Source organism: Loxodonta africana, chromosome 24 (genome assembly GCF_030014295.1).
Source record: "Loxodonta africana isolate mLoxAfr1 chromosome 24, mLoxAfr1.hap2, whole genome shotgun sequence".
Lineage (NCBI taxonomy): Eukaryota > Metazoa > Chordata > Mammalia > Proboscidea > Elephantidae > Loxodonta > Loxodonta africana.
In genome coordinates, this window is record NC_087365.1 from 36,316,989 (window position 1) to 36,334,009 (window position 17,021).

The 17,021-nt window shown below is 41.1% G+C and overlaps 1 protein-coding gene across 7 annotated transcripts in view; it reads right to left on the minus strand.

Moving 5' to 3' along the window:
- Positions 1–17,021, minus strand: part of MROH8 (maestro heat like repeat family member 8) — a 91,415-nt gene that overhangs the window by 67,977 nt on the left and 6,417 nt on the right. For 4 of the 7 annotated variants that reach the window (XM_010591667.3, XM_064276055.1, XM_064276054.1 and 1 more), the window contains exons 3-8: positions 15,791–15,936; positions 11,210–11,332; positions 4,929–5,008; positions 4,039–4,183; positions 2,857–2,952; positions 1,518–1,622 (exon numbers count right to left, since the gene is read on the minus strand). In XM_010591667.3, the coding sequence (XP_010589969.3) occupies positions 1,518–1,622; positions 2,857–2,952; positions 4,039–4,183; positions 4,929–5,008; positions 11,210–11,332; positions 15,791–15,936 (695 nt within the window). The remainder of the gene's footprint in view (positions 1–1,517; positions 1,623–2,856; positions 2,953–4,038; positions 4,184–4,928; positions 5,009–11,209; positions 11,333–15,790; positions 15,937–17,021) is intronic. The other 3 variants (XM_064276057.1, XM_064276058.1, XM_064276060.1) reach the window with 3 other exon arrangements.

Genomic DNA, 17,021 nt, shown 5'->3' on the forward strand with positions numbered 1-17,021 from the left:
AATTATGCTCCTACTCTGACCACTAAGTGGTTCTTCTCTAACATTTTCTTTTTTAATTCTTTACCTCTTCGGGTTCCTTTAAGAATAAGAAAAAAGGCTAGGGACCCAGGGTATATATATTCGTCAAAATTCATTGAAATGTATACTTAAATTGGATTAATTCATTGTCTATAAATTATACCTCAATAAAGTTGATTTAAGAAAAGCTATGGAGAGTCCTCAGCATTGACTTGATGGCAGTGGGTTTGGTTTTTTGGTTTGAGACGGATAGCCCTCAGAAAAATCCAGCATACTGCACCACACAGAATTCTGCATACAACTTCAGGAAGTTCACTGACTCCAATGGTACTCGGATTAAAAACCCCTGCATTAACAATTCTCCTTAGGAAAGAAAGGATTAATGAAGATCTCCAGGGCCTGGAGAGGTACAGGGGAGTCTTATGGAACTCTTTTCTTCTTTAATCTGCAGTCAAAGTTAGAAGCTGAGGAATGCAGAAGAAAGAACAACGCATTGTTGTTACCAGGATAAAAAGGTAGGCAGAGATGACCAGAATAATGATGATAATGAGTGATGGCTAGAAGTTACTTGATTTCATTCACTAAGGACAGAAAAAAAGAAGTAGCATCTGAAGTAAAGACTGAACTTACTTCAATAAGGAGGTGGAAAGTTTGGATATATTTTCAACATGAGAAGTAAGAAAGTTAGTGGAATGCACTCCTTTTAAGTGAGTCTATTAGGACATTTGTATTAAGGACAAATTCTCTAAAGAAAATTCTGGAATAAGCCACCTAGCCTTTCTACCCCACCAATTTCTCTTCCAATACCAGGGCCTTATTATACAGAATGGAGAACAGGAGGAGCTCTAGCAGCTAAAGGATCTCCTTAGAAGGGAGAAAGAGAGGATCTCCTTAGAAGGGAGAAAGAGGGATTAGCAGATGGAAAAAAGAATAGATTCAGGAAGGAAAATCTTAGGTTTGGGGAATTCTTTATTAGGAGTTATGGGAGATGATTCAGAAAAACTGAGGAGTAGACTGAGAGAGAGAAAAGGGGATTTTAAAAAGAGATACCATAGTGTATGAGCTGGATACTCTTTGAAATCCTGGGAAATATTTAAATTAATTGGACTTTATTTGTTCTAACACAGTGATGCCCAGAGACCAGGCCACCGTGGGCCCTTAGATATTTTCAGGTTACGCTTATTTACCCATTCATTCAAAAATGTTTACTATATTATGTTGCTGTGAGTCGGAATTCGACTGGACAGCAACAGGAGATTATGTTGCAGCTGTAGTGCTCAACAATGGAGGTGCAAAGATTAATAAACATAGTCATTGGTCTCAAGTTGCCCATACTTTAGGAGAGGGCAGATATGCAAATAATGCTAAGTGCTATGCTATTAAACATGAGAACAAAGGGGATACATAACCCAATTTGGGGAGTCAGAAATGGAGAGGAAATAGGCAGTAATTGGATGTCTTTCAATCTTTCTTCCTCTGCAACTAAAGGACTGATTTACCTTCAAGCTGAGATGTCTGGATAAGCATTTCAGAACTTGAGCCATGCTGGCTGTGGCCCGTTCCCGCTCATGGTCTTTGACTGACTGTAACCAGGGGTCCATGAGCTGTGAAAAATAAAGGAAGGCTAAATGGTTTGTAAAGATTTGGGATAACACCTTTATTCTATTTGGAAGAAAACGTGGACAGAGAAGTTCCACACCCCCTGCCCCATGTCGCTACTATAAATGAAAATATTTTCCTAATTATAAACCAGTTTGGGTTGAAACTGGAAGTGGTGGAATGACAAGCAAAGGCACGAAGACCTAGGGAGTTAGCTGGTCAGGCCCTAGGGTGGCTTATTTTCTAGACTTATTTTCCTTCATCTCACTTTCTTTAATTACTTATTCTATTCTTCTGTATGTTTTTAGCCCTCTCAAATCTACTTTAGAAAGAAATATAAAATTAATAAAGTGCTATTAAAGGAACGTTGAGGATGGAGGAATTCCATCTGCCTGGAACAGTCAGGGAAGGATTCATGGGCAAGGTGATTTCTGTAAGTAGGAGCTTCATAAAGAAGGTAGCATTTCAAGTAGAAGAAACGGCTTATAAATAAAGCTGCCGAGGCAGGAAGGTATGAATCACAACTGAAGAAAGGGGAAAAATTCAGTCTGGCAATGAGAATGTTTCAGTGGGTTATGGCAAGAATAAAGTTCATCTGCACTTAAATGCAAATTATGAATGATATTAAAAAGGTCATCCCTTTCTGGGTCATTTGCATCTTAATAAAGGACAAGAAGGCAAGATGACTGAATGGCAGTGAATGTATTCCAACGGATGCATCCCTAATGACGGAATGGCATATCCTAAAGCAGGTACAGGTGAAATATTCGGGGCAGATGGTCATTTACCACCTCTGCATTCCAGCTGGTAGGCAGCTGCCCATTTACTTGCTCATGAGACTGACTATTCCCTGAAACCCATTTATGCCAGTAAGGAATAATCATTTAAAGAGTAATTGTAGCAATCATTGGCTGAAGGGCATTTATTCAATACTTGCAGTAACCCTGTGAAATAGGAATTATTATTTCCATTTAAAGGCAAGGAAACTAGACCCTGAGAAAGAGATTAAATTCCTTGCAATTTATTGCAGAAGGCCTGTGCAGAGTTTATTGGAGAAGGCCTTATAGCCAGTAAATGGCAGAGGGTCAGAATCTGAGCCCATGCCTCAGACTCAAAGTTGATAGTTGATACTCTTAACTATTATGCTGCTCCTAAAATGTAATCCTTCCACATTTTCTTTTTCCACTTCCACTATTTAATAGGAATAGTTTTCCATCATCCCCTGATATCCTGGTGTACCTCAAAAATGGTGTCAAGATTTTCCAAATGTGGGTCTTTTACCACTAAACTCTGGAGCATCTCGGAGAATGCCTGAAACGTCTGCCTGTAGAGACACTGAAAAGGCACAAGGTCAGTGATGCGCCCCACCTGAAGTTCCCCAAGCACAGACTTTGAAGGTTCTCCTCATTATCTTGGGTTTTTACCCAAAGGAACAGAAGCTGTGTAAAAGCACCAGTAGACAATTGTGGCATGAGGTGAAATAGAATAAATTTGCATTTCAAATGGTACACCCAGGCATTACTGGGGACACAGTTAACTATTTGAACTACATTGGGGGAACTATCAAGATACTTTTAAAGACTGACTTGTGACTCTTTGACATCTAGAAACAAAGGGGAACGAAGTCCCTTTTGACAATTGCTTTACCATCCAGTTTACTACCACAAAGAAAACCAGAGCCTTTGCACTTATTCTTCCCTCTGCCTGAAAGCCTCTCCTCCAGATAGCCACAACCTCTCTTTCCTCAATTAGCACCTCATCAGGAGGAATTCCTCTGACCACCCCGTGTTAAAAAAAAAAGCCCCTGTACTCTCAACTGCAGTATTCTTTGTCCTCTTCTTTCCCGGCTTTATTTTTTCATAGAACTTACTGCCACCTGACATATTATGTATTTACTTATTAATGGTGTCTCTTTGCAATAGAATGCAAGCTCCACAAGGGTCTTTGTTTTTGTTTACTGCTGTATTCCTACTGCTCATCATAAAGCTTAGCACTCAGGGACTCTTAATAACTATCTGTTAAATACATGAATAGTCCCACCTTATTTTAAACACAAAAGGAAGAAAAGTGATGAAGAAAAAAAGAAGACAAGATAAAAAGAAAAAAGATACCATCTAATTTAACTACATATTTTATTCACCAGACTTGGTTTATGGCTACCAAAACCAAACCTGTTGCCATCGAGTTGATTCCGACTCATAGCGACCCTATAGGACAGAGCAGAACGGCCTCATAGAGTTTCTAAGGAGCATGTGGCAGATTCAAACTGCCGGCCTTTACGGTTAGCAGCCGTACCACTTAACCACTACGCCACCGGGGTTTCTGGCTTTTCGCTAGTCCCCGAAAATCACATGTACCCTCCAAAGGCCAAGATCAGCTGACCCTGTGGGTGGCAGGTTACTAAAGCAAAGTGTGAGTTACCTCTGAGTTGTCGGGCCTACTTGGCATGATTTCCTGCAGCTGAGCAAGGCTGGTTATAGAAGGCAGAGTAATTATACTTTTGATGATAAGACTGAATAAGTCAGCTCGATCTTCAGAGCCAAACAGCAAATGGACATCTTGGTAACTAAAACAAGACAGTTTGGGAATAGCAAGCTGGAGGAGAGTTTGATGTGATTGTGATAAGCAGGGATCTAAGTAACCAAAAATGGAAGGGTAGGCTGGTTGGTGTTATCATTGAATGGAAAAGATAAATGGCTGGGCTTTTCAGTCTGTTTCAATAAAGATCAAAAAAAGGTTAGAGAAAGTGTTTCAGGCTCAGAGCCTCCATCCCCACCCCACCCCACCCCTACCACAAGAGGTCCCTGATACCCTTCCAGGCTTTTCCTCCAGTTCAACTACAGGGGGAAGCCTACTACAGTCTAATATAATCAACCATGATTTTCAGAGTGTGGTCTGCTCAATGTTAGTTAACTTGAGGAATGGTGGGTTGAGCCAAGTTGAAAACTTCTTAACTACCAGACTTCTCAGGATCTTTAATCAGATGATGTGCAGTATGAATTTCCAAGAGAAGTACACTCTTTGGTACCCTTCCAAATTCCTTTGATTGTGAAACTCTACTGTCATGAAGCATATATGGGACTAATTTTCCACTGAATATACTTTGGACAAAACTCAACTCCAATAAAGTCTTTCAGCTATGGATTGTAGCATATACGAAATCAGAGTTCTGAAACAAAACATGGATATGGCTTCCCCTTCCCTATCTAAATAGTTGTCAGAAGTAAAAAATATGGAGCATGTTGGTTGACTCTAGCATTGGCCCTGAATGAGGAACCAAGATACATATGGAAGGGGCATAAGGTTATCACCTGAAGTCAGCAATGGTGATGAAGACCTCCTGGCGCACAGGGCTGAGGAGAGAATGTGGGGGCTCCTCTTGCAACAGCAGCTGCAATGAGAGTCAAAAATGGGCCAAGGGACTAGGCCAGATGCTGAGGGGGGTGGACGGCTTGCAGGAACAGCAACAGGTCCTTCAGTAGGCCTTGCTCCTCGGCTCCACAGGACTAGTGGCAGCAAAGTGGCAGGGGCTAAGGGTTTACCCTCTGGACTAGAGCCAGAAGCTGGCTCTGCCTGTTACTAGTTGCTTGAGCTGGCACCTTATTTAACCTCCCTGTGCCTCAGTTTCCTTATCTGTAAAATGAGGTAACAGTACTCCTTACCTTCATGGGATGGCTGTGAGCACTAATTGAGTTCATTCATAATATCCAACAGCCCTCAATAACTGTTAGTTTGTTGTTATTTTTATTACTGGTGATTATTTCCAGTTTGGATGATTCCAGTTTAGGCATCCTAACTTCTCTTTCGACTAAGCCAGCCATCTCTACCATACCAAAAAAACCAAACCCTGTGCTGTCAAGTCAATTCCAACTCATAGCAACCCTACAGGACAGAGTAGAACTGCCCTGTAGGGTTTCCAAGGACTGGCTGGTAGATTCAAACTGCTGACCTTTTGGATAGCAGCCTGAGCTCTTAACCACTAAGCTGCTAGGGATCCATTTCTATTATAGTGCCTAATATTATTCTGAGTGGAAACCCTGGTGGCATAGTGGTTAAGTGCAGTTCGAATCCGCCGGGCGCTCCTTGGAAACCCTATGGGGCAGTTCTACTCTGTCCTATAAGGCCGCTATGAGTCGGAACCAACTTGACGGCACTGGGTTTGGTTTGGTTTGATTATTCTGAGTTCCTTCCTGTAGAAAAAGAAAAACTCCAAATTATAAATCAGCAGGGAGAAAGATGCCCTGCTCCGCTATCAAAACCTAAAGAATGATGGAGAGGGAAAAAACAGGGGCTTTGGAGCAAGACAGCACCTGGATTTGAGTTGTGTGGTCCTGAGTGCATTATTTCACTTCCTTGTGCCTGAGTTTCCTGATCTGCAAAATGGGGGGGGGGGGGGGAGGGAGAAGAGGGGAGATAAGATGTATCAGTGAGTTGATGTGAAGATCAAATGTAAAGAATTGTAGTGGAAGCCTCACTAGATTGTCTCCCTAGCCCTTTTACTCTGGGAGCTGTCCTGGCCCAGAGGAATGGGCACCTCAGAGCCATGTTTCTGCTAAGTTATTCCGCCGTGGTGATCACAGCTGATCTGTCTAGGAATGGACACCAAGGCCAATTAAATTCTCTCTCAAGAATCTGGAACTGGGACAAAGAGCTTCAGTCTCGGTCTGGCTGGTCTACTGAATGCGGAAAATTGAAAATTTGAGAGCACTGGGCCCTACGGGCAAGGTAACAGAGCTGATTTGAGGAAGGGGAGAAAGAGAAATGAGAATGCATTCAAAGGAACGAAGATAAGAGATAGAAAGTCCTGAGTATATGAAAGCTTTTTATTTTCTAATTTCATTGCCTTCCTTCGGGAGCTGCTCTTCCTGTCTTAGGGTTCTGGGGAACATCCAGTTATCCTGAGAACAGATCTCTCCTTTTGTTTCAGATGCCTCTAGCGGACTTTTCTTACCTGCTGCCAAAATGACCTCATTTAGGAACTTAGGCTACTTGCCCATCAGATAGCAAATATCAATAAGGTTTTTGGTTTTTTTTTATTACCAGGCTCCTTCCTTGCCTTTCTGAGTTTTCTCTTTCTCGTCTTACTTTCCAACTTACTTATCAACTCTGAGATCTTGCTTGTGGCCTCTTGTCTTCTTCCTTTACTTATTCCTCCAAAGAGCTCATCTATTTTTATGGTTTTATAGCCTCAAGGGATGAAGCATAAGACTCTTGACAGCTCTCCAAGGGCTCTAATTGCCAAAAGCTAGTTACCTCAAAGACAATGGCACTGAAATCACAGCCAAGATCTGGCATTTTGGTGTTAAAAAGTGAGTTCATTATCTTTCTCCTACAACAGGCATACCTCTCCAGTCCTGAATAGTTGCCAATGGTGCCCTCCCCAGAGTTCATGAAAAAGACGATTTGTGACTTTTCTCCTTTATTCATCAAACACAGTGATAGCCACTCCTCCTCTGTACTTTCTGCGATTCTCCATTCCTGTAGCCATACCTCTCACAAAACCCCCAGGCCTACAATCCCCTCTGACCTACTTCTGCCAAATTAATCTGTAGTTTTCTTTTTTTAATCAATGAGGTATTAAAGGTTAATTATTTGTTTCCAATTTTGCTACCCACTATGGGGAATTCAGAAGTGAGAGACTACTTTTTATTTGTAAAGTACTTGTCTTAGCAGGCACCACTAGGGGTGGTGACTGGCCAGATCACAGCAATCACTCCTTCTCTGGGAACTGTCTCCAATACAGAGATGGATACCCAGGTGGGGTGCTCAGTCACATCTGATTGATGCAGGGATGGAGAACAGACCCAGTTTGGCCCAATCAGATTCTTCCTCCCAGATTTTGGTACTTTAGAGTGACAGACACAGACTCTGCGAGCTGCTAGAGGTTTGAGTCATGGAGACAGCAGAGCAGATCCTGCCTTTGAGACCCCTAGAACCTGCTCTTCTGGAGGCTTGCTTGTTAAACCTCTTCCCTAGATTCTAAGAGATATCTCAGCATTCTTTTTTTTTTTTTAAACTTAAGTGAGCCAGAGTTGGTTTTTGTAGCTTGCCACAAGAATAATCTTAATGAAATGAGACATTTGTCTCAAAGGCCTTAACAAAAGCCAGACAGGAATTAATGACTCCATTTTCCAGATAGAGTTACTGAGGTTCAGAGACTCTAAGTCATTTGTCCAAGTTTCTCAATCTTGTGCTTGACAGAGCTGGAACTAGAGACTGTGTCTGCTAATGCCTAAATTGCTCGCTTTCCTGCTTATCTTGCTTCAAAGAGGTCAAACTCTCACTAGGACAATTGAGCAGAGTTTTTTCATATTAGTTCGGCCCACTGTGAACTCCTTCAACATTTATTTTCATACCATGGAAGACTCTTTTTGAAACATCATTCCCTGTTACTTCCTGCCTACTGCTGAAGTCTTACAGTGCCTCCTCAATGCTGAGTGCACCCTTTAACTATTAAGCAACAACACAGTAGCAAGCAGGGTTTTGTGGAGGGCCCAGGATGCAGAGCTAGAGTGAAGCCTCAAGCTGGCAGAGGAGAATAGGGTCACAATGAGTCGGAATTGACCCTATGGCAACAGGTTTGGTTTTTTTTTTTTCCAATAGGGTGGCTATGGCGCAGTGGCTTGAAAGTTTGCTGCTAACCAAAAGGTCGGTAGTTTGAATCCACTAGCCACTCCTTATAAACCCTATGGAGCAGTTCTACTCTGTCCTTTAGAGTCACTATGAGTTGAAATTGACAGCAGTGGGTTTGATTTTGTTTTGGAACAGGGCTTCAAACAGGTTCCTTCTGGTTCAAACCCCTGCTGAGAACTTGCATTTCTAACAAGTTCTCTGCTGAGAATTTGCATTTCTACCCCAAATATACTGAATCAGAATTCACAGGTTATTAAGATCCCCAAGTGATTCTTACGTATAACTTCCTGGAAAATTGTTAGAAATGCAAATTCTCAGCAGAGAACTTACTAGAAATTCAAATTCTCTGCAGGGGTTTGAATTGGTTCAAAGTCCTGGTTTGGAAGGACAAGTCTGGTTATACTAAAATTCTATTATAGCAGGCCTTGGTGCCCATGTCTGCTGCTGGGTCACTAAAACTATTTCCACTCTGCCATCTTGCAAGATGCAGATCCTGGCCTTGGCATAGCCAGGCAGGAATCTCTGGCTTACCATTTAAGACCTCCAGTGGTCTATTTTCTCTTTTCTCAACCCTATCTATCATATTCTTTAAGGCTTGGATCGGGATATCTACCTGGATTAATTTCACCACAACCCTGTCATTATATTACCCTATGATGTCCCGGTTGCCACTGACATTATTTTCTTTAAGCTTTATTCTGTATTTTTTTTTAAAAGTTCTCAACAGATTTCTTTACAGCTTTTTTGAGGTATAACAGACACAAAAACTGCAAATATTTAAAGTGAACAATTTGATGACTTTTAACATATGTTTACATCTATGAAACCATCACTACAATCAAGATAATGAACATATCCATCACCCTCAAAAGTTTCCTTGAGCCCCTTTGTATTCCTCCTTCCTGCCCGTCCCCACCCTGCTCCTATCTCCAGACAACCACTGATCTGCTATTATTATAGATCAGTTTGCATTTTCTAGAATTTTATATAAATGGAATCATACGATATATCTTCTTTTTTGTCTGGCTTCTTTCACTCAGCATAATTCTTCTGAGATTCCTCCAAGCTGTAGTATGTATCAATAGCTCACTCCTTTTCATTGCTGAGTAGTATGCCATTATAGATATAACACAATGTATTTATTCATCTGTTGATGCGCATTTGGGTTGTTCATGGTATTTGGCTATTACAAACAGAGCTGAGTGTTCAGGTCTTCGTGTGGACACATACTTTCATCTCACCTAAGGAATGGATCATTGCTGGGTCATATGGCAATCCTATGTTTGACTTTTAAAGAAATTGCCAAACTTCTTTTCCAAGTGGTTGTGCCATTTTACATTCCCACCAGCAGTGTATGAGTTTTATTTGCTCAATATTCTCAATATTGGGTATTGCTTTTTTTTATTTTAGCCATTTTTTTTAGTGGGTATATAGTAGACTCTTACTGTGGTTTTAATTTGCTTTTCCCTAATCACAATGGTGGTGAGCATCTTTTCATGTGTTTTTTGTGTTACCTTCTTTGGTGAAGTGTTATGGCAGCTTTCTCTCCCTTTTTTCTACATTTGATTCTTAGCTTCCTTGGCTCTTTTTATTTGGGTACTGAAGAATTGTGCATTGGTGTGGGTCATGAGACTGACAAGTGCCTTAAAGTTCTTCTTTAATAAAAGCCAAGTGGCAACCCACTGCTGCCAATTCTTGTGGAAGTAGAACTTTGAAATCATGCCATTTTGGCTGGGTGCCATGGCTGGCTGCCTATGGCCCTCTTTCCAAGGAATACAGCCAAGCCGAGAGTTGCATTCATTCTTACATCTGCATTATATAACTTTGTTCTTGATGTATTATTTGGGATGGTTCTCAAACTATTTACTTTATGAGGCTGGTCACTTCCAGACCCTGGAGGGCAAGAATTACATTTTCCAGGAAATCTTTATCCTTTATCAAAGTACCACAGCGCTCCAGATATGGAAGATCCTTGATAACTGCCTATCACTAAACAAACCTGTTAAATAGTTAGCATTCCATTCTGAAAAGCAGTCATCAATCTAATCAGCCTTATAGGTCTATTGTATGAAAAACAACTGCTTATATCCCTGGAGCGTATAAGAAATCTCAGATTCACAGAACTTTAGAGCTTTAGAGGAACTGAAGGGGACATTTCACAGATGAGAGAACTAAAGCACCACAAAGTTAAGTGCTTGCTCAAGTATATTACCTCTGCTGTAAAGCTCTCCTGGACCTTCTGATTCAGTCCTCTGTGTACTCAATATACCCATTTAAACTTTTATCACAGCCCCTGTGATAGCTGATTGAACTTTGTTTGGCTGCAGGAACAGGGATTATGTCTTCTTTGTCTTGGTAGTCCCAATTCCCAGGACAGTGCCTAGAATTGTCAGGTACTTTGTAAGGGAATGAATGGCAGAGTGTGGCTGGAGTAAGTAAAAATAGGACAAATTACAAAAATACAATCCTGTTTCCCAAATGCTTAATATGTATTAGGTACCATGTTACATGCCTAACATTTATTTCTTACTTAATGCTCGTAATAGCTCTGTGAAGGAGACAAGGCTATTGTTCTTATTTTATAGATAAAGAAACTAAGGCACTGAAAAGTTAAGTAAATTCCCAAAGACAAAAAGCTAGGAAGAGGCAGAGCTGGGATTTGAACCTAGGCATTTTATCCTAGAGCCTGACTTAAAATTACTGTTTGATTAATGAGAATGTAGCACTGGCCTCACCAAGAAATTTAAATGCTGCTCCTCTCCTTTCTACTCTTTTAATTGGTTTTCAAGGGTGACTGTATTTGTGGGGAACCTCCGAGTATTTCTCCTCCATACAGAGATACTGATATGGGAAGAGGCTAAAGGAATTGACAACCTAGGGGAAGCCATTAAAAAACTTCCTGGCCAAGAGACTGGACTTGTGTGGTCCCAGTAATTTGTGATACGGCCATAATACTTACATTTAGGATGTGCACAATGTCTGCTATGTGGCTCTGAACGAATGATTCTGTGGTTTCATCATAAGGTAAAGTTCGGCTGAGAGAAGACAAGGCTCTTAGGAATGTCAGCTTCTCAAATTCATCCTGAATTTGTAGGAAAACGATAAAAACACAATTATACAACATAGTCTCATTTCATAATTGTAGAGGGCTTTCAAAAAAGTTTTGGAAGTGTTTTTAACATTTGACATTTTATTCAATACAATACCAGTCTTTTATCATGAGGCATGAACGAACTAGAGAGGAATTTCAGTAAAATTTCTGGTCCACTGGCCCTGCCTTGGTTTGGGACCTCATTTTGCCTCCCAGTTGGACTACTAATTGCTCCACGATGGCTTTCTCCACCTACGCGCCCTGTGCGGTATTGCCTGGTGAAGCTTACTAAAGGTGAACTCTGACGCTGTTACTTACTGGCTCTCTTGATGTCATAAAGATTTGTTATTTTGAAACTCTAAGGTTTTCTGTTAAAGTGCAAGTTCTGATTAACAAAATCTTTTTGTGTATTAACATTCTCTTTTTATGATTATAAGACAATACGTATTTATTATAGGAAGTTTGAAAGAAAAAAAGCAGAAAAAAGAAAACAAAATCCCACAGTTTCACGGCCTTGAGAAATTTCTTCCAGCTTTTTTTCCCATGCATATAGATGGTGTAACCGGTACAAGCTCTCTACAGAGCAAGCAGCGACACACAGCAAGAAGCCTTTAACCCTTTGTGGTTGGCTCTTTCGCTCAGCATAATGCCTTTCAGATTCATCCAAGTTTTTGCAGGTATTGATAGCTCACCCCTTTTTATGGCTGAGTAGTATTCCATTTTATGGATGTACCCCAGTTTGGAATGGTCTTTTAATCTCACCATTCCAACTTATTCCTAGTGTCTAGCACTATGCCTTATAAACAGCAACTACTCGTTCATTATTTGTTAATTGAACGAATGAGATTTAAAATTTGTATAAACCAGTAAACCAGCTGCCATCAAGTCGGTTTGGCTCAGGGCAACACCATGTATGTCAAGAGTAGAACTGTGCTCCACAGGGTTTTCAATGGCTGATTTTTTCAAAGTTGATTGCTAGGCCTTTCTTCCGAGATACCTCTGGGTGGAATCAAACCTCCAACCTTTTAATTAGCAGTTGAGTACGTTAACCATTTGTACCACCCAGGGATTTCAAAAGACATCACTGGGAACACTGACTAGAGAAAAGTTACTATAATAATTGCTTCTCATAAAGGACCAGGCCAAACAAGATATTACACAGAAGAATGAGATGTGTTAAGCTACAGAGGTAAAACAAATAGATATGCTTTTTTGTCAGTTAAACTGGTAAAGATTAAAAATACAAAAAAGTCATACTAATTTTAGACAGTTGTAAACAACTGGGCATTTCATGTATTCTTCTGGTGGGAATAATATTCCTGGGGGATCATTTAACAATATCTATTAAAAGTCCTATAGAATCAGCTCAACGGCAAAAGGTTTGGTCATTTTATTAAAAGCTTTAAAAAACACATGACCTTTGATTCGACAATGCCACACCTAGAAATTTACCCTAGGGAAATCATCTGTGGTGTGCTCTAAAGACTCACATATAAGAATTTTGTCAGATCTAGGTCAACGGGGATAACACAGTTTATTAAGAAAATGTTCTGCATCCCACTTTAGCGAGTGATGTCTGGGGTCTTAAAAGCTTGCAAGCAGCCATCTAAGATACAGCAATTGGTCCCAACCCACTTGGAGCAAAGGAGAATGAACACCAAAGACACAAGGAAAATACCAGCCCAAGAGACAAAACGGCCACATAAACCAGAGACTCCATCATCCTGAGACCAGAAGAACTAGATGGTGCCTGGCTACCACCAATGACTGCCCTGACAGGGAACACAATAGAGAACCCCTGACAGAGCGGGAGAAAAGTATGAAGCAAAACTCAAATTCACATAAAAAGACCAGACTTAATGGTCTGACTGACGTTGGAGGAACCCCCGAAGCCATGGCCCCTGGACACTCTGTTAACCCTAAACTGAAACCATTCCCGGGCCCACTCTTCAGACAAAAATTAGACTGGACTATAAAACACAAAATAATACTTGTGAAGAGTGTACTTCTTAGTTCAAGCAGATACATGAGACCAAATGGGTGCTCCTGTCTGGAAGTAGGGTGAGAGGGCAGAAAGGGACAGGAGCTGGTTAGACAGACATGGGAAACCCAGGGTGGAAAGACGGAATGTGCTGTCACATTACAAGAATTGCAACTACTGTCACATAACAATGCGTGCATGAATTTTTGTACAAGAAATTAACTTCAGCTGTAAACTTTCACCTAAAGCACAATAAAAACAATTTTTTTGTCAGAAAACGATAATAAAAAAATTGGGAAGAACCTAAACGGCAAACGACAGACTATCGGTTAAGTAAATTATGTACAGTTTATTCATTTTATTGCTCTTTGGGCTTAGATAAAGACCAAAATCCTTATCCTGGTTTTTCAAGGCCCAGCATGATCTGCCCCTGTCCATCTCTTCAGCCTCATCTTGTACCACTCTCCCCATTCTTCCCCATGGTTTAAACACATAGGACTTCTTCGAGTTCCTCAAACATGCCATTCTGCCACAATGTTGTTAAACATATTCCCTACCTGGAACTGAAGCCATTCCCAGAGGCCACCTTCCAGCCAAACAGATAAGCCCATATAATAAACAATAACACTGAGGGGAACGTGCTCCTTAGAACAATCAATTATACAAGATCAAAAGGGCAATATTTGATTGTATAAGACCACTATTATAAGAACTTGAGAAATAGTTTAAACAGAGAAGAAAACATTCTTTTGTGGTCACGAGATCGGGGAGGGAGGGAGGGTGGGAGAGGGGCATTCACTAATTAGATAGTAGATAAGAACTACTTTAGGTGAAGGGAAAGACAGCACACAATGCAGGGAAGGTCAGCACAACTGGACTAAACCAAAAGCAAAGAAGTTTCCGGAATAAACTGAATGCTTCGAAGGCCAGCGTGGCAGGGGCAGAGGTCTGGGGACCATGGTTTCAGGGGACATCTAAGTCAATTGGCATAATAAAATCTATTAACTAAACATTCTGCATCCCACTTTGAAGAGTGGCGTCTGGGGTCTTAAACGCTAGTAAGCAGCCATCTAAGATGGATCAATTGGTCTCAATCCACCTGGATCTAAGGAGAATGAAGGACACCAAGGACACAAGGTGATTATGAGCCGAAGAGACAGAAAGGGCCACAAGAACCAGAGACTACATCGTCCTGAGACCAGAAGAACTAGATGGTGCCCAGCTACAACTGATGACTGCCCTGACAGGGAACACAACAGAGAACCCCTGAGGGAACAGGAGACCAGTGGGATGCAGACCCCGAATTCTCATAAGACCAGACTTAATGGTCTGACTGAGACTAGAAGGACCCTGGTGGTCACGGCCCCCAGACCTTCTGTTGGCCCAGGACAGGAACCATTCCCAAAGCCAACTCTTCAGACATGGATTGGACTGGACAATGGGTTGGAGAGGGGTGCTGGTGAGGAGTGAGCTTCTTGGATCAGGTGGACACTTAGAGACTATGTTGGCATCTCCTGCCTGGAGGTGAGATGAGAGGGTGGAAGGGGTTAGAAGCTGGCAAAATGGACACGAAAAGAGAGAGTAGAAGGAGAGAGTGGGCTGTCTCATTAGGGGGAGAGAAGTTGGGAGTGTGTAGCAAGGTGTATATGGGTTTTTTGTGAGAGACTGACTTGATTTGTAAACTCTCACTTAAAGCACAATAAAAATTATTTAAAAAAAAAGGGGGGGGGGCAATATTTGACCAAAAGCAAAAATGAGAAGGCAGGAAGGGGTAGAAAACAAGGATGAAAGGAAAAGGGAAGCCTACGGCAGAAATGGGGAGAATGCTGACACATTGTGGTGAATGAAACCAAGGCTATTAAACACTTTATGTACAAACTATCAAAAGGGAATCTAATTTGCTCTGTAAACTTTCACCTAATGCACAATTAAAAAAAAGAAAAAGCACGTATTTCCTACTTCTGGAGCACTCTCCCCAATTCTAATTTTTCCTACTTTCTCCTGTTGATTTTTCCCATCTGAGCTCAAGGGTTACATCCTCAGAGATGCCTTTCCTTACACCCAACTTAAGACAAGTTTTTCTGTTAATGTGCTCTCACAGAATGAAAGAAAGAATGAATATTTTCACTTAAACAATGGAATACTATGTAGCCATTAAGGAGGATAACGTAGATCTATAGCTATGGGCCTAGAAAAACAATTTTTTTATCCCTCCACATATGATCTTTATTTTTTTATATGCACAGAGAAAAGTCTGAAAATACAATACCAAAATGTTAACAGTAATTATCTCAGAAGAGTAGAATTACAGAAGATTAACTTTTAATTTTTATTATGGCTTGTTATTACATGAATTTTATAGTTTTTATAACCTTGTAAAATTATTTGTATAATACAGAAATATGTTTAAAATATTTGTTAAAATGGAGGAGTACGTTGGATAAATCGTAGAGATTGCTTGTGCATACCTTTAGCTCACAATTAAAAAACTCCTGTACAGATCCAATCAGCCTCTCGATGATGGCCTCACCACAGGGTCTCTGGTGGGTCTGGTGGCCGAAGCTATCTGTGAGGGATTCCCAAGGGAGTCCAGGGATGTCAGAGATATCCGAGTCTAATACCAAAAGAAAGACACCCGATGATGCCTCCATACTGTGTAAAGTTATAATGGTTTAGCGGGAGAGCCACTGGACCTAAGGATAGACAGATCCTATTCTCACCTTTACTACCTGCTCTGTGACTTTGGCCAAGTCTCTTCCTCCTCCAAGTCTCAGTTTTCTCAATTACAAATTTAATGTTCCCTACGGGTCTCCCCGGAGCCCTGGTGGCACAGTGGTTAACTGCTCAGCTGCTAATCAAAAGATCAGTGATTCGAACTCACCAGTTGCTCCATGTGAGAAAGATGCGGCAGTCTGCTTCTGTAAAGATTATCGCTTTGGAAACCCGCTGGGGCAGTTCTACTCTGTCCTGTCACTACGAGTCAGAATTGACTCAACGGCACGGGGTTTTTTAAGGATCTTCTAACCTACAAAAACATTCAGGACTGAGTGCAGCAGAATGGTTAAGAGCGCGGACTTTAAATCTCAGTTTGAAACTAGTTTGAATCCTGACTCTACCATTTATTAGCCGTAAGAACTTCATCAAGTTAGTTTGCCTCCTGAAGCCTTAGTTTCCTTACCTGTAAAATATGGAGGTACCCACCTCAAAGGGTTATTGTAAGGATTAAGTGAAGTGATACATGCAAAGGGCTTAGCCCAGCATCTGGCACATAGTCAGCACTTAATAAATGGTAGGTGTTATTCAAACTCAAAACTCTATGGCTCAGGGGTGTCAAGAGCTTAAAATACAGTAGTCCCTTACTAATATTTATCTTTTCCCATTGGACTAGGTTGGAGTGAGTGCTGGAGGCGTCTTCTTCCCAATCTGGAACTTGCTTTAAGAGCCTGGGCCCCAGAATCAGCCTGCCTGGGCTCAGATCCTGGCTTTTCTCTTTCTAGAACTTGAACCTTGTTACCTTCTCTGGGCCTGTTTCTTCATTTCCAAAATGGGGACAATAGCATCTACTTCATTTGGCTGATATAGAGCTATTACCAAGGAAGTGTCAGCAAATGTCTGCTATTCCTTTGCTCACTGAGAGACAACGATTGTAGTGGTTTCATTTTTCTCTTCATATATCTTTACATCCTTACCTCCTCTACT